The 21,945-nt window shown below is 42.2% G+C and overlaps 1 protein-coding gene across 1 annotated transcript in view; it reads right to left on the bottom strand.

Moving 5' to 3' along the window:
• ALK (ALK receptor tyrosine kinase) overlaps nt 1-21,945 on the bottom strand; it is a 383,537-nt gene that overhangs the window by 116,155 nt on the left and 245,437 nt on the right. The window contains exon 6 of the mRNA XM_054397449.1: nt 11,605-11,732. Coding sequence (XP_054253424.1) covers nt 11,605-11,732 — 128 coding nt within the window. The remainder of the gene's footprint in view (nt 1-11,604; nt 11,733-21,945) is intronic.

Genomic DNA, 21,945 nt, shown 5'->3' on the forward strand with positions numbered 1-21,945 from the left:
ACCTTCAGTGATGGTGACTCCACCACCTCCCTGAGCAGCCTGTTCCAATGCCTGACCGCTCTTGCAGGAAAGAAATTTTTCCTAATACCCAACCTAAACCTCCCCTGGCACAACTTAAGTCCATTCCTCTCATCCTATTGTTAGTTACTTGAGAGAGTCTCATTGCAACCTCTTCTCAGGTAGTTGTAAAGAGCAATGAGGTCTCCCCTCAGCCTTCTCTTCTGCAGACTAAACAACCCCAGCTCCCTCAGCTGCTCTTTGTATGACACCCTCCAAACCCCTCACCAGCCTTGTTGCTCTTCTCTGGACAGGCTCCAGCACCTCAATGTCTTTCTTATACTGTAGTGCCCAGAACTGAACACAGTACTCAAGCTGTGGCCTCACCAAGGCTGAGGGCAGTTCTTCTGTTGCAGAGCATCTGCTTCACTGGGTCACTTAGCTGTGCCACACATCTCCCATCCTAGATACAGTGACGAATTAGCAAACAATATCTGTGGTATGGTGCATCAATTGGTGTTGCAGTAGAACATGCAGAAACAAACCAGCAGGACAAAGCAAGCAGGACTCCCTGAGGCAGAAAGACGAAAGTTTTGGACAAGAAAAGGGAAAAGCTGGACAGGATCTTACAGCAAGATGGGTAGATTTGCAACGAGACCTCTGAGACACGGAAAACAAGCAAACTTGAATACTTTAGAACAGAAATCCTGAGGCATAGAAGTGCTCTGAGACAAAGTCTAAAGAACTGTTCACTGTGGAAAAGAAAGAGAAGCAATCATAGCTTTTCTCAGCCCTGTATGCATTGCACCACTGCAGGGTACCTCAGAATCCAGCAGTGGTTTTTTAAAAAAGGTTTTTGTTTCTGGCATTATTTTGTCTTCTCCAACCTGGAAGAGCACCTAGAAAATCTTTCCTTCTTGACTCATCTTCTCATTGTTCTTGTCCTTCATCTTTCCAAAATTGTTTAGCTCACCAGTGCCCCTCAGGCTCTGATGTCATGCTAGAAAAAGGACTGTCTTCCACCTAGATATCCCACATAGTTATCTTTGGATTTGTTAATTTTAACTGTTAATTGATTAATCCTTTTGTGTTTCATTCACTTTTCAAAATTCACTGATTTCCCCTCAGTCTCATTTGGTTTCCTTGCCAGCTCAGCAGATTATCCACCTAGTTGGTTCAGTCTAGTTATTAGTTGATCTAATGAAGTTTGATCGTTCTAGTTAATTAATTGGATTATAAATGTTTATTCCAATCACCTTCTAACTGGTCGAACCTTTTAATAATTTCCACTATTTCAACCTATTGTTCCTGCCAGATATCCTGGCATTCGGTTTTGCTGTTACCAGTTTATGGTTATCTTTCCTCATCTCTCCTTCCTTCATCTATTCTTTTGTTCATGCAGTTTGATTTCTATCTCGTTAGCTTCTCCCTCTTCTGTTCTGGCTTTCTAAGCTTCCCTGCTGCCTCTCACCTCAAAGACCACTGTAATTCCTCACAAACATTGATCAGGTTGCATAGCCAGGTCTTAACATCTTCAAACATCAGCCTTGTTTACATCAAAAAGATTTCCTACAGCTAACAAGGAGCTTCACAGATCTCTATAAAACAAAACTGGGAGCAAAACTACGCCTGACTTTGTTTTAGCAAAATCAAAGCTCTGCATGTCCTCCGTTCCAGGCCTGTGGTCTTCTGAAAATTTATTGAGGGAAAAAGGGAGAGCTAGATTGCCATCTACTTCCACAATGGAATCAACTTGCATTGAAACTCTGAATCTGGATTAATACTGGTTTGAAATCATTGAGTCATCTGTAAATCATCACTGTCCTCCCCATCTCTCAAGAGATATTACTGAATCCTAGGATTGTTTCAATAAATTCAAGCAGTTAAGCCATCACAAGAACTAAGCGGCAGCAATTAATAGTAATAAAAATAAGTTCAATTTGGGGAACACAGATTACAGAGTTCATTTTCTTTCACTGAATCAATGGCTCCCCTGTTGAAATAAGCCTTAATTAAGGGAGAAGGTCAAGATAAAAATCATATACAGCATTAAAAAGATAATGTATTGGCTAATTCTTCAAGGTGTTAAAAAGTACTTAAGACCTACAACTGCCAACATTTGCAGGGGAACTGAGGGATTTCCAGTGTCTCTCAAGCAGTTTCCAGTACCTCTTATGAGCAAGGCCTTCTCTTTGATTATTAAGGCTTTGGGTATTAAAAGCTGAGATGTCTCAACTCAAATCATGTAACCATTCTTTTTTGTGTGTGTTTATTAATGTAGATGAATCTGCCCACCCTGGTAAGACAGTAGCTTTGTTAAGAAACACCTGTTTTGGTCTTGCTGTAGCAGATTCCAACAGATTTCCACCTTCTGTGTATATGCATCAATTTTAAAGACCAGTTTTATGAGCATTATCACACCATCTAAACCATTATTTTTAATACCTCCCTATTCACACCTTAACCCTTCCCTCCCCCAGATATATCATCAGTTGATTACAAAATCAAACAACATAATACTAGGTCCCATTCATCAACATGTCAGACCTATGAAAATTAAATGCTCTAGATGTTCAGGTCTATTTTCCCACCCTCTCCTTTGGTGAGTACACTAATGTTCTAAATAGATTCAATTATTTAGCATAACTATCAGTGGTTATGTTAAATTTGGCTGCACAAGAAGCGTTCACAGTCAGTAACAGAAAGGCATAATCACTAATTCATTACTATAAAAAGCTACTCTACCACTAATTGAGTTACTGTGCCCTTTTCTAGAAGCAATATTAAGACTAAATTAGCTTAGTTTTTCATTCCTAGCGTTACTATAACTTAATTTTTAAAAGATGAAAATGAAAAAGGACAACAAAGATAAGCCCCATAACAAGGGCACTAAACATATTTTACTTCAATGGGCACAAATCGCAAGTGAAACAATTTTCACTTTGGAATTACCTTAGAATGATTTAACTTCACTACAGCTACCACACTGATCCATAAAGTAGTGTTTTCTCCAGCACAAGGTCCCCACAGGATTAAAACACTAGCAGGTTAGAGGTAAGTTTTGGCACACAACCTATAGCCAGAATAATCAGCCATACCTCATGGGGAAGTAGAATTGGATGGGGAGGAACGTGGTTGCCAAAGCAGTTGGAGGCAAGTTTTCTTAAAATATTAAGACTTTTCCAAATGGCTACTCAGTGAAATTAGATCCACAGGAAAAGCAGTTCAGTAGAACTGTATAAATAGTATAGGCCACTCCAAGGAAAACAGACAATCTGCCTAATTTTAATCTATTTTTAAAAAGAAGGATACTCATCTGAGTACTGAATAATTCCTGTTGACTTTGATTAACTCTGAAACTATCCTTTGGCTTGGTAAGATCCTTAACCATGGCATTACAGATTCACAGACTGCACTGGGTTAGAAGGAACCCTCAAAGGTCGTCTTGTCCAATCCTCCTGCACTCAGCAAGGACAGCTCCAACTAGATCAGGCTGCCCAGGGCCCCATCGAGTCTGATCTTGAATGTTGTAGAATCATAGAATCAACAAGGTTGGAAAAGACCTCAGAGATCATCGAGTCCAACCTATTGCCCAACACCTCATGACTAACTAAACCATGGCTTCAAGTGCCACATCCAAGGCACTTGTCTGCACGGATGGGGCCCCCAACCACATCCCTGGGCAACCTGTTCCAGTATTTCACCACCCTCATTGTAAAGAACTTTCTTCTGACACCCAACATACCAAAGAAATCTCTCCAGCTTCCTTTACACAAAAATGACTTAAATAATGTGGTCCTAAATCTAAAATAGGGACAACTACACATGAAATTTAAGACTGCTATATTATTTTTTTTTTAATCATGTCTGGTTTTCAGTTATAAAACTGAACTGTGCTCATTCTTCTGTTCACTTGTTTCCCTGCATTTCTGGGAAGTGGTGGATCTCCAGACCATATAAGATGCCATGGCTGGTTTGACTGAAGGAACATGTCTTCTCTCCACTGTCCCACTAAGAAAATAATTGATTTTAAAAAAATATTGGCACAATTAAACTAATTACTTCACAAATATTCTGTAAAATTCTTGCCATTTTACTCAAGGGAAACTTTAAAATTACTCATATTTTTAAAAACATTAATTAATTGTTCACATTAAATTAGTTGTAAGTGTATCATGTGTCTAAGTGTGTCATCACAGGCTGAAATCTGTGTTTCTATCTTTTGCAGTGATAACAGTCACTAGAACAACCTTCCCAGCAATGTGATGGAGTCCCCATCACTGGAGGTTTCCAAGATGTAGCTGGTCAGGGTGACAGATAATCTCTCCTCGGCTGTCCTCTTGTCATGATTGAGTTGAACCTGCTGCTGTTATTCATACCATGCTGCAGTCATGCCATCTTCAAAAAAGAAAGTGCTAACTGGTGCAAAGTAGTATGGGGCTTGAAGGTCAGATTGCAACATGAGAGGCTTCCTGTTCCAGTTATTGCTTCTGGGTTCTAGCTTTTTGGTGTGATCTCTTTTCTGCAGGCATGGTGGCAGAAAGAGTGGGTGTTGGGTAGCTACTGGGTTTGGTTTTCTGTTTTATGCTGGTTTTTACCCCTGTATTTCACTGTGTTTCTTCTGCAAATAGGCTAAGCTAAAGTAATCATGTATTGTATTATCAGATTAATTAGATTAGTAGGCATGGTAATTACACATTGTGCTCACAATATCTTATGTTACAGGAAGCTTTTATCTTTTTATCTCAGTCTCCAGTTCACTGAATCACAGAACTGGCTGGAAAAAAAAGACCTCTGAGATCATTAAGTCCAGCCTATGACTTACTACCACCACATCAACTAAACCATGCCACCGAATGCCACATCCAATCTTTTCTTGACGACCTCCAGTGATGGCAATTCCACCACCTCCCTGGGCAGTCCATTCCAGTGCCTAATCAGCCTTTCTGTGAGGAAGTGATTCCTAATATCCAACCTAAACATCCCCCCTTCAGGCATGGCAGCTTCAGGCCATGCCCTCTTGTCCTGTCACTGGTTGCCTGGGAGAAGAGCCTGACCCCCACCTGACTACGACTTCCTTTTAGGTAGTTGTAGAGAGAGTTGTGTGTGGTACTCTTCCCCTCACTTTTGTGTTGGGGGAGCAGGCATGTTAGCCCTTGCACTAAACTCTTACACCTTCCCACAAAAGATTGGACCAGATGTTCTTCTGAGGTCTCTTCCAACCTGGGCTGTTTTCCATTTCTGTTGGACACACTGTTCCGATGTTATTCGGTTCTCTGTTAGGAAGAGGTTAACTTTTCTAGGCAATTTTCCAGTAGGAAGCATCAAGAACTCATTTTGAAAAGGGGCTTACTGGCATTTTATTAAGTTCAGTTAACCACAACATCCTGTCAGCAAATTCATTTATAAGACAAACTGCAGAAAGTGAGCATACGTGGGGAAACTGAAATGATACATATTCAGGTTTTGTGTGAATACACAAGGCCATCATTTTAGTAATGATTCAGACACATAAGTAATCCTGTTTGGAGAAAGCCCTTGTTGATTTCCTACAGTTGATTCATAAATCTGTTGCCAGACTATTTATCAAACGTAATCATGAAAAATTCTATCTGTCAGTTGCTCATATTTCTTCATACATGTTTCAAGTCTATTCCTACTCTTCCCTCACTATCTCTCAGAATCACAGAATACATGTGGTTGGAAGAGACCTCAAAGATCATCCGGTTCAACTCTTGAACCAGCACTGAAGGGTCAACACTAAGCCCTGTCCCTAAGCGCCAGGTCCACACACTGCTTAAACACCTCCAGGGATGGTAACTCCACCACTGCCCTGGGCAGACCATTCCAATGGTTGAGAACCCTCTCGGTGAAGATATATTTCCTAGCATCCAGCCTGAACCTCCCCTGGTGCAGCCTGAAACCATTTCCTCTGGTCCTGTCTCTTGCCACCAAGGAGAGTAGGCTGCCTCCTCCTCTCTCCAACCTCCCTTCAGGTAGTTGTAGAGAGCAATGAGGTCTCCCCTCAGCCTCCTCTTCTCCAGACTGAATGACCCCAGCTCCCTCAGATGCTCCTCATAGGCCATGTGCTCCAGATTCTTCACAAGCTTCATTGCCCTTCTCTGGACATGCTCCAGCACCTTGATGTCCTTCTAATAAAATAATCTTCAGATCCTCTAAAGTTTTCCTTTCATCAGAGGTACTCTGCTTTGGATCAAGGATTTTGCATTCAGTACAATCATTACTTCAACTTTCAGAAATCTGTGTATGTAATATAACCATGGGATCACTGCAGAGCTAAGTACTTTCCAGCTCTGAAGGTAATGAGTGCATTTCTCTGTACTTTGAGTATCTCCTGGAAAAAAAAAGCTAGTGCTGAGTGGACAGAAGCATTAACTTAATAAACAACACACACAGTTTCTCCCCTCTCCAAAATTAATGGGTTTTGTGTTGCTTACTGAGCTTGAAAACTTGAAAGCTAAGTGCTTCCTCTTGGACAGGCTGTGTCTGAAATAACTGTTCTTAACAGCTTCGGAGCATCATTAAACCTTTAGCATCTTTTAGAAGCAGTTGAGCTCCACGCTCCTTACTTTAAAAGTTACTTAGGATTGGTAAATTGAAGATTGCTAAAGTAAAACAACACCTTGTCACTTACTTTCACGTACCAGTAAGTAATGAAGACTTTTGGAAATAAGTTAGCAACCTAATTAATTTACAACTGCAATAATAATAATTAAAAAAAAAAATCAGTAAGATACCATTAAATGTCATTAATAAGTCAACACATTCCTTAGGAAATAAACCCTGTTTTTACTACTAAAAATTACTGTCAACCATAAAATGCCACTGTACCAATTACTTTACTTGTAGAAGGAACAAATTCTTAACTGACACTATTAAATTAATATATTACTTTGCTGCAGTGTTAATTACTTCCCCTCCCGCCTCCCCCCCACCCCGGCTTTGAATACTGCACTTATTTAGATAGTAAGTTGTAAGAGAGAAAATTAGACAATCAATAGTTAAGGTTTTACACGCTGACAAACACAATCTTCTTCACATTTCAGACAGTAATTGAAAGTCAATTGGCTGTGGGATGATGGGCAATGCTGCTTGTTAACTGTCCTAATCCAAAACCTATAGATGTCCAAGCAGCCTTTCTATTGACTGCAGACCATGGATTTCTTAAATCTATGGTTCAGGAAAGCTCTTTGTTAAAAATACCCAACACTTAGCACGTGTCAACTGTTAAAAGCCCCTCAAAGAAAGCTAGAGGATGGAGTGCTGAGAAGAATGATGATGGTGAAATACAGCAATGAGAAGCGATGCACCAACGGAGAGCGGCCCCACGGAGAAGGACCTGGGAATCCTGGTGGACAACAACTTATCCATGGGACAGTAATGTGTGCTGGTGGCCAAGAAGGTCAGTGGTATCCTGGGGTGCATTAAGAAGAGTGTGTCCAGCAGACTGACGGAAGTTCTCCTCCCCCTCTACTCAGCCCTAGTGAGACCTCACCTGGAATATTGCATCCAGTTTTGGGCTCTCCAGTTCAGCAGGGAGAGGGATCCACTTGAGAGAGTCCAATGGAGAGCTACCAGGATGATTAAGGGACTGGAGCACTGCCTTATGAGGAAGGGCTCAGAGACTTGGGGCTGGTTAGTCTGGAGAGAAGACTGAGAGAGGATCTAATAAATGTTTATAAATATCTGAGGGCTGGGTGTCAAGAAAGAAGGGACAGGCTCTGCTCACTTGTGCCCTGTGATAGGACCAGGGGCAATGGATATAAACTACAGCACGGGAAGTTCCACCTCAACACGAGGAGGAAGTTCTTCACTGTAAGGGTCACAGAGCACTGGAACAGGCTCCCCAGAGAGGTTGCAGAGTCTCCTTCTCTGGAGACTTTCAAGACTCACCTGGATGCATTCCTGTGCAACCCATGCTAGCTTCTATGGTCCTGCTCTGGCAGGGGGATTGGACTCCAGACATCCCTTCCAACCCCTAACCATCCTGTAATCCTATGAAATGCAATATTAGCCAATCCTGGACAGCAAAAGAAAAAAAACCCAACCAAACAATGCCACCACTCCACAACCCTGCAAACAAACCCCAAGTGCACCTCTCTATTTATAAGGGCTTTCTTTTTTTTTTTTTTTCCTGTCAATCTAACTCAATCAAGACTGATTTCATGATGGGAATTTGGAACTGTGAAGATACTCAAGTGACAAATCACTTTTATTTTCCAATCTGCTGCACTGTTGAATGAAGAAAAAAAAAAGTGGAACACAATGAAGATAGTGTTACATTTCCACTCAATAATTTTTAGTTATGTGAGGTATGAATCTAGAATTTTTAAATGCAAATTTTAAAAAAAATCAGAATTGTATCAGCACCTGAAGTAATTATTTCCCCGATTTTAACTTCTCATTCAGTCCCTAATAGGCTGTTAATTTTTAATTTTTTTTTTCAGTTAAAATGCAATAAAAATTCCATCTTCTCCATGATTAAAGAACTTTAAAATACGGAATTTCCAAAGCTCGAAACCAAATCACAACCTCAAACTTCTACCTTCTTCAAGTCCCTGTTGGAGTCTAACTTAGATTTGAGCCTATAGAAATTGTAGCCTAATTTCCTGAGAGTGTCTGTGCGCTTTAATTTCTTTTAAATTGTGTATGTGGTCTTCAAATGGCTTAGAAAAAATTATGCTTGAAGGCTTGTTACTGGTTTTCAGATATTTCTTTCCCAAATTCATCCATGGTTTAGGTGCTTCAGTGACATTAACCTCTCCAAGTAGTTAAGCTGCCCAAAGGATTCTAACAGCTGCAGAAAAAAAATTAGATTTAGATTAATCTTTCCTTATTACTTTTCCTATTTTCTTGAAGCCTAAGGTACCACCCTTGGCTGCTCATCATCACCTTCTTTCTCTTAAAAAGACACGGTGTCACATCAGTAGCTGTGTGCAAAAGCCTTAGTAGCTTCAGCCAACTGAAAAAAGAACAAGTGGCTTTATTCCCTGATGGCATCGTCCATACAACGTGTCCTGTAAGCAAAGCAGAGGAGTAGCCAATTGCTACAAATCTGTAGACAAAATGGGAGATTTGTTCCTTCTTTTGCTCACAAAATATCTTAACAGACTCAGCAACTGACATCTGTCATCTGCAGAACAGTGTCCAATATTGGTTTGAGCTCACTCAGCCAACATCATATATCAAGAAGAAACTTTATTGCTCTCTACAGCTTCCTGAAAGCAGGTTGCAGTAAGGTGGGGGTTGGTCTCTTCTCCTTAGTAAAAACTGATAGGATGAGAGGAAATGGCCTGAAATTGTGCCAGGGGAGGTTTAGGTTGGATATGAGGAGAAATTTCTTTCCTGCAAGAGTGGTGATCAGGCATTGGAACAGGCTGCCCAGGGAAGTGGTGGAGTCACTTGTTCCAGGAGGTGTGGAAAAAACATGTGGACATGGTATTTTTTTGGAGCATGGTTTGGTGGCCATGGTAGTGTTAGGTAGACAGTTGGACTCAATGATGTTACAGGTCTTTTCCAGCCAAAACAATTCTAGGAAACTATGAACCTTTCACTCACCTAACCCTCTGTCATTTGTGGCTGTCCTTCAAGCACTCCTAAGAGAAGAATTCATGTACCTTCATAGGTAATCTATCATAAAATTTCTTGAACTGAACTCCCAAAGCACTGTGGAATTGAATGATTCCTGTCCCGTTCATTTTTCTTTGGGTTTAGGAGTTGAAATACTTCCCCTTCAGCCTTACAGAAACACCAAGATTCATTCCATGTATCAACAGCAGGACAAATGAATTCTGTCTGAACACGCCTTGAACTCTCAGCACAATGTCAGGCTGTGGCTTGTTGGAGCTGAGAGCTCACCTTTATGCATGGACAATGCAATAAACTCCTTTAATACAAGTGGTCTTTGTGGAGAGTAAGGTAAACAATCAAAATATTTTACATCCTCCAGCAGATTTCCCTGTCCTGGAGAAGCTGAAAAGGATGGGCAGCACTCCAAATAAATAACATGGACAAAAAGTAATGTGTTAAGTGCCATACGTAATACTATTCTTCACTGACATGCCACCTGATGATTTCAGCATGATTCACAAGCTCCATAAAGCTGGTAGAACTAAAATGCAGCTGTTTCCAGCACAAAGCATTACATTTACATTCTTGAGTTGATAACAGAGCTTGTATTTTAAAGAGCAACCTCCATTAATATTGACCATTATTAAAATGGTCACATACCACATCGAGCTATTAGGGGTTAGTCAGCAATACCTCCTTTGGAACACTGCCCTAGAAAGGCAGATTTTAATAGAATCAAATTTTCCAGAGTTGTTAAAAAAAAACAACACCCCCCCCAAAAACAAAACAAAAACAAAACAACCCCCCCGAAAAGACCCTAAACAAGCACACAGCCCCCCTACCTTTCACACCCCCCCCCAAAAAAAAAAAAAAACAAACAAAAAAAACCCCACCAACAAACGAAGACAGCAAAAACATGGTTTGCAAGGTATCTTTCTAGGAGCCACTTAGCTGTTCTGTTTTCTGCTGCAGAAGTGAAGTTGTCAGGATAGGCATTTGGCAAGTAAGGATTTATGCTGCTTTGGTTCTCCCAAAATGAAATTTTCCTGGATTCATAGAATGGTTCAGGTTGGAAGAGACCTCAAAGATCATCTAATAAGGTCTCCATTTCTCTCTTGCCTTGGGACTGCAATGGAAGGGCTAAATTGCTGTTGCAGTCCTTATTAAAGCCTGAAAACTTCAGACAGTCAGCAGAAGCTCAAGTGTACCCGTAGCATTTCTCAATTCCTTTGCCTGTTATTGTTCCTAGTGCTTTTATTCAGCCCATTTCTGAATGGCTGAAAAGAATCATAGAATGGTTTGGGTTGGAAGGGACCTTAAAGATATCTAGTTCCAACCCCCCTGCCATGGGCAGGGACACATCCCACTAGACCAGGTTGTTCATGGCATAATCCAACCTTGCCTTGAACACCTTTAGGGAGGAGGCATCCAATACCTCTCTGGGCAACCTGTTCCAGCGTCTCACCACCCTCACTGTAAAGAATTTCTTTGTACTACCCAGTCTAAATCTACCCTCCTCAAGCTTCTTTTTCCTAGAAATTCTTTCCCAAGAGAACTAAACCAACTTGTTTCCTTCAAGAAGTTAAAACCTTTTAAGGTAACATTAATAACATTCTTCCATGGAAGGGAGAGTGCTTTTTTTTCATTAATTTTATCTAAATCATAGAATTGGTTGGAAGGGACCTCAAGGATCATCCAGTTCCAACCTTTCTGCCATGGGCAGGGACACCTCACACTAGATCAGGTTGCTCAGAGTCACATCCAGCCTGGCCTTAAAACCTCCAGGGATGAGGCTTCTACCACCTCCTTGGGCAACCTGTTCCAGTGTCTCACCACCCTTATGGGGAAGAATTTCTTCCTAACATCCAATCTGAATCTTCACATTTCTATTTTTGTTCCATTGATTTGATAAGAAGCTTGCATTCTGTGAAGGTTCTGTAACAGCCAGAACCATGCTCCTCTCCAAAAAGGCATGAAAAGATGATAAATCAGAAGCAACAAAGCACTCTGCATTACCTGTGCTGCAGTTCTTCATGGCAAAGGAATCCACAGCTGCTACGCTCTTGTTCCCATTAGTGACGTACTCCAGTGAGATCCGAAACGGTTTTTCTAGATGTCCAACTCTCCTTTGAAGCAGCACCCATCTGGTGTCATCATGCAGCGAGAGGAAAGAACAAAGGAGAAGAGTGGTAAGAAACATGACTTTACAAGGACCAAATCCCTCAAAGCAGCAGCTCTGCATGGGGCAGGTCAAACGGTGCCTCCTGCCCCAGCCCTCACTCCCCTCGGGGTCCTCCATGGTCAGGGCCTTTCCTTCTCATGGATTTTGCAAAAGGAAGCTGAGAAAAACCCAGCCACAAAGTAGCTTATTGCTTTCTCCTGTTAGACTTCTGTGCTCCTGGATCTCTCACAGATGTCTGCCTGCTGTTTCAAAGAAGCCTAACTTTCTCTGCAGAGAAGCTGTGCAATCTGTAGCACATGCACACTCTCTCTAAATATCGCTCTCACCAGCAAAGTCTTAGTCACACAGGCAATCAGCCAGTCTCCAGGGCTTGCACAATAGCTGTAACTCCCAGGACTGCATCACTAGTTGAGGTAACATGCTTTGCTTCTAACGGAGCTCACTGGAATATCTACGAGTTCATAGAATCATCAGGTTGGAAGGGACCCTCAAAGTCGTCTTGTCCAACCCACATGCAGTCAACAGGGACATAGAATCATAGAACTGTCATGGTTGGAAGGGACTTCAAGGATCATCTAATTCCAAGCCCCCTGCCATGGGCAGGGACACCTCACACTAGAGCAGGTTGCTCAGAGCCACATCCAGCCTGGCCTTAAAAACCTCCAGGGATGAGGCTTCTACCAGCTCCCCAGGCAATCTGTTCCAGTGTCTCACCACCCTTAAGATACTTGAAGGCCACAATAAGGTCTCTTTGGAGCCTTCTCTTGTCCCGACTGAATAGTCCCAACTCTCTCAGCCTGTTCTCATAAGAGAGGTGCTCCAGCCCTCTGATCATCCTCGTGGCCCTTCTCTGAGACATCTCCAACTAGGTCAGGTTGCTCAGGGTCCCATCAAGTCTGACCTTAAATGCCTCCAGGGATGGGGCCTCCATCACCTCTCTGGGCAATTTGTTCCAGTTTTTCACCATCCCATTGTGAAGCACTTCCTCCTAAAGTACAATGAATCTATACAGCTACACAGTCACTAATAATCCACTTTTTCACATTTCTATTACAGAGTCATAGAGAAACAGAATTATAGGGGTTGGAAGGGACCTCTGGAGATCATCGGTTCCAAACCCCACCAGAGTACATTCACCTAAAGCAGGTTGCACAAGACCGTGTCCAGGCAGGCTTTGAATTATTCCAGAGGTGGAGGATCCACCATCTCTCTGGGAAGCCTGGTCCAGTGCTCCACCACCTTCTATGTAAAGAAGTTCCTCCTCATGTTTACATGGAAATTCCTACGTTCTAGTTTGATCCCATTACCTGGTGTTCTGTCACAAGTCACCTCTGAAAAAAGGCTGGCCCCATCCTCCTGACACCCACCTTTTACATATTTATAAGCATTGACAAGATTCCCTTTCAGTCTTCTCTCCAGGCCAAAAAGACATAAGTACCTTGAACTTTCTTCATAAGAGACATGATCTAGTCCCCTAATTATCTTCACAGCCCTTTGCTGTACCCTCTCAAGCAGTTCCCTGGTGATAGCAAGCAGCCCTATAGAAAAGCCCTTCGAGTTCTGGTGAATGAGAAGCTGGACATGAGCCAGCAATGTGTGCTTGCAACCCAGAAGGCCAATGGCATCCTGGGCTGCATCAAAAGAAGTGTGGCCAGCAGATCCAGAGAGGTGAATCTGATACTCTGCTCCGCTCTGGTTAGACTTCATCTAGAGTACTGCATCCAGCTCTGGTGCCCTCAACTTAACTGCAATAGATGTTCTGAATAAAACAAACTCCACAGTTTATCTGGAATTCATAACATTTCTCCAGAAATGCACCAAATTTTGGATGCTATCAAGTATAAGACACCCCTCTGAAAAGAAATTAAACAACATATTTGTATGACATTGGCACCAACCAACCAACCAACCACCACTTGTGATCGCCACAACTATGGATCAATTCCAAACTGCAGAACCTATACTGCTCCCAGCTAGGAAGTTTTTCTCTGCTCTAGAGGCTGACACACTGTTTATCTCCTCAGGGACACAACAGTGGCATTGTGCTCCACTGAGCTGGACAAAATTCCCAGCAGGCAAGGAAGATGCCAAAGGATATGTTAAAGACCTAAGGAAGAGTCCTGAGCAATGGTTGCATAAAGACCCTGCTGCAGTTCACCTTGAAACTCTTTTTAATACTGGATTTTATTTACTTACTTTAAAGAAGTTCCACCTCAACATGAAGGGGCCAATCTCTTGACAGGGGTGATCTGTGATAGGACAAAGGGCAATGGGTACAAACTGGAACACAGGAAGCTCCACCTCAATATGAGGAAATGCTGCTTTGCTGTGAGGATGCTGGAGCACCGGAGCAGGCTGCCCAGAGAGGTTGGGTGTCTCCTTCTCTGGTGACCTTCAAAACCCACCTGGACTTGTTCCTGTGTGACGTGTCCTAGGTGATCCCTCTTTGGCAGAGGTCCCTTCCAACCCATACTATTCCATGATTTTATAATTCTACTAGGTTTCTTCCTCCCTCCTTTTCCAAGTAGAATAGATTGTTACATTTCTTTTCTTGTCTGTTTGTTTAGTGAGATTCTCATTGCCACATATCTTCCAAATTCTGTGCTCAAGGTTCCTGCTCAAGAAGGGGATGTTGGCATCCTTGGTCCTTTTCCATCTCCTCCTCTAAAGAGGTAAATCTGCCTTTACTGAAATTAAATAAAATAAAGCACTGAGGGCATTTTAAATGCCTAGCTCCTGTGTGTGTTATTTCTTTTGATGTCATCTCAAATTAGGTATATTATAGGGATTAGAGGATGAGAATTTCCCTGCAAATAAAGTAGAAATACCACCCTAGATTTAATTTTGGTTATGAAATACAGCAGCATCTGTATGTCATGGAAATCGTTCTCCTCAGCTTCACAAGACTGATGGATTTTAATTCCAAGTACAGAGTGCCTCTCAACAATGATTTCCATTTTTGTGCTACTGCTAACCCTCTGGATAAATGTGCCAGGAGTTTTAGGAATTGCTTTTCTGAGTTACTGGTGCAATAACTTTAGTTTGAAATTCTCAGGCCTCTCATAGTTTACCACAGAAACTTCATTAACTCTCAGAGCTGTTGCCAAGCAGGTAGTTTATATCACTGCAATGCAAGGCTGGAAAAGGCAAGGCAACTTCACTCAAGTCCAGATCCATTACAAAATATACCCACATCGTATGGTATCCTACAACAGGTTGACTGAGATTCAAAGATTCGTGTGAACAGAAATCCCAAGTGTCAGCCTCTTTCTTCAGAGACATAAAAATAAATGCACTAAAAATGACAGTAACTGGTGGATTTATCAGGGACACTAAAAATAGATACTGGGTGAGTAGAGAGATCATGGAATGTTAGGGGCTGGAAGGGACCTCGGAAGATCATCCAGTCCAACTTCCCTGCCAGAGCAGGATCACCTATACTAGATCACACAGGAACTCATCCAGGTGGTGTTTGAATACCTCCAGAGAGGGAGACTCCACAATCCCTCTGGGCAGCCTATTCCAGTGTTCTGTCACTCTCACAGGGAAAAAATTCTTCCTCATATTCACATGGAACTTCCTATGCCTCAACTTCCATCCAATGCCCCTTGTCCTGTCATTGGGCATCACCCAGCAGAGCCTGGCTCCATCCTCTTGGCACTCACCCTGCACATCTTTATAAACAGCAATGAGGTCACCTCTCAGTCTCCTCTTCTCCAAGCTAAAGAGCCCTCAGCTCCCTCAGTCTCTCCTCATAAGGCAGATGTTCCACTCCCTTCACAATTTTTGTGGCTCTGTGTTGGACTCTATCAAGCAGTACCCTGAGGTCCCTCTTGAACTGAGGGGCCCAGAACTGGACACAATATTCCAGATACAGCCTCACCAGGGCAGAGTGGAGGGGGAGGACAACCTCTTTTGACCTACTAACCACAGCCCTTCTAATACATCCCAGAATGGCCTCCTTGGCCACAAGAGCATGTTGCTGGCTCATGGTCGACCTTCCATCCACTAAGACTCCCAGGTCCTTTTCCCCTTTACTGCTCTCCATGAACAAATTCAGATGGGAGTTGCTTCTGCTGTCATTCCATGTCAGAAAACAGACTTTTATCTTCAGATTTTGGTGTATTTAACAGACTCAGGCTCATTTGCAGATCCTGTACTGGCAGCAGCAAGATCTACATCAGGATAACTAATATGCATTAGATGTTAATTGAAAGTAGCTTTATTAAATTTCTATTAGTTGCCTCTATTTTATGAATCTAGAAAGCATTTTAGTAAGGTAGCACAAAAGCTACTTCAGTCATCCTTTGAGATAGGTGGGGAAACACCATGTGTGGGACCTCTTCATACTGAAACCAGTTTTAACCAGCTTGATGGCTTTCTATTCTGAGATGATCAGCTTGGTGTATGAGGGGAGCAGTGGATGGTGGTGATCTGGACTTTTGTAGGATTTTCAGTGCTGTCTCTCATTCCATCCTCACTGACAAACTGATGGAAGTACAGATTTTGTAAGTGGACAGTGAGGTGGACTGAAAATTGGTTGACTTGCCAGGCTTAGAGGGTATCACCAGTAGCAGGAAGTCCAGCTGGAGGACAGCAACTAGTGGTATGCCTCTGGGGCAATAGTGGATTTGCTTGGATTAAAGGCAGAAAATTCCATTTAAAAACAAGAGAAAACAAATTTACAAGGGTGATTGAACACTGGAACAAGAGGCCTAGAAAACATATGGAGATGCTCAAAAACTAACTGGATATGGCTCTTGGTAACCAGTTCTAGCTAACTCTGCATCAAGCAAGTAATTTGAACTAATCAGTCTCAGACATTCACAAAATAATCACAGAATACATGTGCTTGGAAGAGACCTCAAAGATCATCCAGTTCAACTCTTGACCCAGCACTGAAGGGTCAACACTAAGCCCTGTCCCTAAGCGCCAGGTCCACACACTGCTTAAACACCTCCAGGGATGGTGACTCCACCACTGCCCTGGGCAGACCATTCCAATGGTTGAGAACACCCTCTGTGAAGATATATTTCCTAGCATCCAGCCTGAACCTCCCCTGGTGCAGCTTGAAACCATTTCCTCTGGTCCTGTCTCTTGCCACCAAGGAGAAGAGGCTGCCCTCTCCTTGCTCCAACCTCCCTTCAGGTAATTGTAGAGAGTGATGAGGTCTCCTCTCAGTCTCCTCTTCTCCAGACTGAACACCCCTCAGACTCTCCTCATAGGCCATGTGCTCCAGACCCTTTACAAGCCTCACTGCCTTTCTCTGGACATGCTCCAGCACCTCGATGTCCTTCTTATAGTGAGGGGCTCAGAACTGAACACAACACTCGAGGTGTGGCCTCACCAGTGCAGAGTACAGGGAGATGATCACTTCCCTGTTCCTGCTAGCCACAGTGTTTCTAATACAAGCCAGGATGCCATTGGCTCTCTTGGGAACCTGAGAATACTGCTGACTAATATTTAGTAAACTGTCAACCAATAGCCGCAGGTCCATCTTTGAGTCACAGCTTTCCAACCACACATTCCCAGGTCAGTAGTTTCCTTCCAGTTGCAACCATTCTGCAGTTCTGGGAATTTTAGGTCCCAAAATCAAATTACAGCAGATAACAGATTGCTCCTGTTACCCTCTAAGCACTCCATGGAGTGACGAATCAGATTGGTAAAATGACAACTGTGAGGACAAAGGCATCAGTTCCTGTGCACATAGCTATCACTTCCACACAACCCATTTCACCACAACACTGGCCAGAACAACCATGGTGATTTCTCTAGATGCTGTTTCAAGCAATTAAGAAAATCCTAATTTAACATCTTCATTTAATCCCTTATGCTGTAAAGGAACACACCACATTCCATTGTGTAGGCACTGCTCAGTGTCTTGACACAGTAGGTCAGATTCACCCAACAGGACCTTCGTTGAAGTCACAGTCAGGAAGAAGTTGGCTCAGACATCTAGAATCTGCAATATACATAGATTTAGACACAAACCAACAGCAACCTGATCTAGTGTGAGGTGTCCCTGCCCATGGCAGGGGGGCTGGAACTAGATGATCCTTGAGGTCCCTTCCAACCCTGACAATTCTCTGATCGTTCAAAATCCTAGATTCAAATATTTTCAGACTTCAGACAAGTTCAGACATGAGAAATTGTTGCCTATAGAATTTCTTTTACAAGGCTGGATTGCTCTCCTCCAAAACAGAAAATGCTGCTGAAGGCCTGAGTTTTCAAAGGACCTTCTGTAAACTCATTCACACTCTAACGTGAATGCTAGAAGCCACCTTGGGCCTTGTACAGTCCTGCAAGGGTTAGGTGTTAGATCCTGAACAAGCTGAAGTATTTCTTCGTAACCTAAACTTTCCTAAAGCTCCCATCCCATCCAGTACTTGAAGGGGACTACAGGAAAGCTGAAGAAGGACCTCTGAAGGGCCTGTGGTTATAGGTCAAGGGGAAATGGTTTGAAACTGCAGCAGGGTAGATTTAGATAGGACATTAGGAAGAAGTTCTTTACTATGAGGGTGGTGAAACGCTGGAACAGGTTGCCCAGAGAGGTTGTAGATGCCTCACCCCTGGAAGTGTTTAAGAGCAGGCTGGGTGAGGCTTTGAGCAACCTGGTCTAGTGCAAGGTGTCCCTGCCCATGGCAGGGGTGCTGGAGCTAGATGCACTTTAAGGTGCCTTCCAACTCAAGCCATTCTATGATTCTATGACCAAGTTTCCCAGGTACCAGGTTATGCTCTTCTGCTTCCACTTCACATGCAATTTTCCAGCTTCAAAAGCCATAATCCAGATTTCATAGCAATAATTTCTGTGAGATACTTACAGTTTAGACAACCTTTGGTTGTTCAGGAGGTGCATAGCTTCAGGAGGAATATATTCCTGATTAGTTCTAATCAATACACTAATGCTTTAGGTGCCAGTTTGAGTGCTTTTCTGGGCAATTCCTGCACTAATTGCAAGTACAAGTCAGGATGCTCTCTTAGAGGCAGTGAATTAAAAAGGTGTGCTAGAACTCTTAAGTGAAATCTCAGCCAGAACACTGGCATCCTGCATTTGTCTGTCCTCATGGTAAAATGCTTTTGAATCCAACACACAGATACTCATTGAGTGCTCTTTCGTCCTGCTAAAGAAGGGTTTCAAAATGCTTGATTCCAGCAAGCTTTGCGACTTTGGTCTTGACATTCCACATACAGCAACCATCTTTGTGACCGTTCCCCAGACATCTATCCATATCTGGAAGGCAGAATTAATTTTCATGCTGCCAGCCAGCCTGACACCTGCCTTGCCATTTATGTTTCCAGTACAGTGCCTTCCCAGTTTGCACTGGTCCCCAGGCACGAGCTAAGTTTCATTCAGTACGCTATCCCAGCCTGGCTGTCAAAGTGACTGCTTTCTCACATTTAGAAGCTAATTGGAAAGCAAAAGTCTTCAACATATGAGAAGAATAAGGAAACAATTAGCCAAAAAAAAAAAAAAAAAAAGGCCCAAATATCCAACCTCTAAGCCCTATTGCCTTATACATCATAAGTGAGAGCTAAAGGCACGTGAATTGTCGTGTGGGAAATTTAAGAGCTGCATGGTCCCTCCTGAGTCCCAATTCAGCTTATGTGCTCCCAGCAGCTATTAACAGGAGGGAACTTATTTACTGTGAGTGTCACAGACCACTGGAACAGGCTCCCCTGAGGGGTTGTGGAGTCTCCTTCTCTGGAGATTTTAAAGGCCTGTCTAGATGCATTCCTCTGTGACCTGAGCTAGATTGTATGGTCCTGCTCTGACAGGGGGGTTGGACTCGATGATCTCTTTGGGTCCCCTTCCAACCCCTGACATCCTGTGAGCCTGTGAATACAACTTGGAACTATCCCCTCTCTTTAAGAAAATAGCTTTCTGAAGTCAAGCTGTGTTTTGCACTCTCATCTCCACTCCCCACAGAAAATAATTACGGAATTTCACAGATTCCTCATACCTAAGCTGACCTACAGTGTGATTTTATTTCTCCAGCATCAGCCTGTCTTTCATATAAAATACTCTTACTGTTACCAACACCTATCAAGGCATGCCTGGAAGGAAAACACAATAAAATTCTGCAAGGACTTAGTTTTATCTCCTTGGTAAGAGGTTCAGTGAACTTACAAAATTAAGCAGAAATAATAGTGGCTGCATCAGAGTATTTCACATAAAAATGCACCTGTGGCATAATAAAAGTAGTGAAAAAAAATTAGAAGCTGATTTTTGAGAATGAAACTTTAAAGGCAGAATTAAAAACTAGCAGTAGGAATCCAAAAGAGGTTTTTTTTCCACCTTTACTAGATGAGTTGGTGAAAGAACATAACTTCCATCATCCTGAATGCCCTTGTGTGATTATACAGGAGTTTAGAACAGGTTTGAATCTTGTCACCATACTACTCCAGATTTTCTTTCGCTACAGCAATTAACGGGCACTGCACAAAGGAAGAGCTAGACTAGACCTTTTCAGTCTGCAGCAAATAGAAAATTAATAATTAAAGGGGGAAAAAAAGTTTTCAAAAAGATACCAACACAGTTCTAAGACATGGAAGGGAATAAAAAGATAAAGTGACCCATAGAAGGCTGTGTAAACTCTTTCCTCATTAATTCAAACAATACAGTGTGCTGTCTTGTAATGACTTTTAATTATCAACTTTAAATTAATTTCAGGTTACTGATCTTAAATTTACTTAAAAGACACCAGGGCCTGAATTTGATGCCTGATGAGATAGTCTTGAAAAGGAACCACATTCTAAAAAAGCAATGAATAAAGTTACTGTATATTAATGCCAGAGTTTATTTAGCATTAAAGGAGGTAATTCTTGATAGGCAATGCATCATAAGAGAAAGAAAATGGTATACATTTTCCTCTATTGATTTAATGCCACTTGTCTTTCTACCTTTTTCTGTGGCCTTTTGCATAAGCAAGACATAACTGTTAGTGATAGGTTAAATACAGTCAATATCTTTATTAGTGTCACTGAATCAGACCTTTAACATCCCTCTGATGGTTCCAAGAATGCTTCCCTGCACTCCCCTCAAAATGCCTCTTTAGAAGGTGGTTTCACAGAAGTTTTGCCATAGAAAAGACTAAATAATTGTAATGATTTTATTCCCTTTTTCTTTTATTACTTCTTTAAATGATTTTAAAAGGAAACTTATAACATCACCCTATCCCAAGAAAAGGATCTGTAATTTTTATTAGGTTTGAACAATGAGTCAGACACAGTGTGCCTTGCCTAGAACAGGATACCAACAAGATTTTGACTCCAGACTGCAATGATACCACCTCACATGTGGTGGGAGGGAAGCTAACTCCACCCTCCTTTCAGGATTGCAGTGCTGGGCTCTTGTGTACAGCTATTCTGCTGAGAACTGTGTAACTGGGGAGACACCACAATGTGGCAGAAATTGCTTTAGGTTTCAGGGAAACACAAGTAGCCCATAAAGGATATTTTTAAGTTAAATCTCTTTTTGGAAAATGATGAAAGTTTGCAATTAAGCCACTAGACTTCCATTGGTAATGGAATCTCCTCCTGTATTTAGAACATGCTACAAGACTACAACACAACTGCTCTACACAGGGAACTCTGTTAAAATGGCAGAAGAGAAAACCTACAGAAAAATGTATTTTCCTGTTAAATTCCATAGAGTTAAAAACAGCTGTCTATCTATCTCTATCTAATCCTTACCTGAGTGTCTCTTAAAAAACAAAGAACCGCCACCCCCACCCTCCACCTCCTCCACCCCCCCCCCCCCCGAAAAAAAAAAAAAAAGGCAAAACCAAAAAACAAACCCACTACTGTTACAAAGATTTTGCTTTACAAACCTGTTTAAAGTAAATTCCCTGCTCTGGAAAATCTGAAGATTTACATTTGAGTGCTACAAAGCGTAAAGTAGTGAAGTAAGTGTGAAGTAAGTGAAGAACCTCAGCATCACAACTGAATCTAATTCTTGTGATTACAAATGAGAGTCTTTGACTGGAACTTAATATGCACAGAGGCCCTGGAAGAACACAGGAACTACAGAGGCATTCAAAGACAACGAAATGATGCTGTGTGTTGGAGGGCAAAAGGCTTTCCAACGGACTCATCTCTAACCCACTACATGGCAGGGTTGTTATTTGCTCAGTTTTCTTTTCTAAAATGCCTGTGGAAAGAGTAGCCCAGACACT

The sequence above is a fragment of the Indicator indicator genome, chromosome 2 (genome assembly GCF_027791375.1).
Source record: "Indicator indicator isolate 239-I01 chromosome 2, UM_Iind_1.1, whole genome shotgun sequence".
In the NCBI taxonomy this organism is placed as follows: Eukaryota; Metazoa; Chordata; class Aves; order Piciformes; family Indicatoridae; genus Indicator; species Indicator indicator.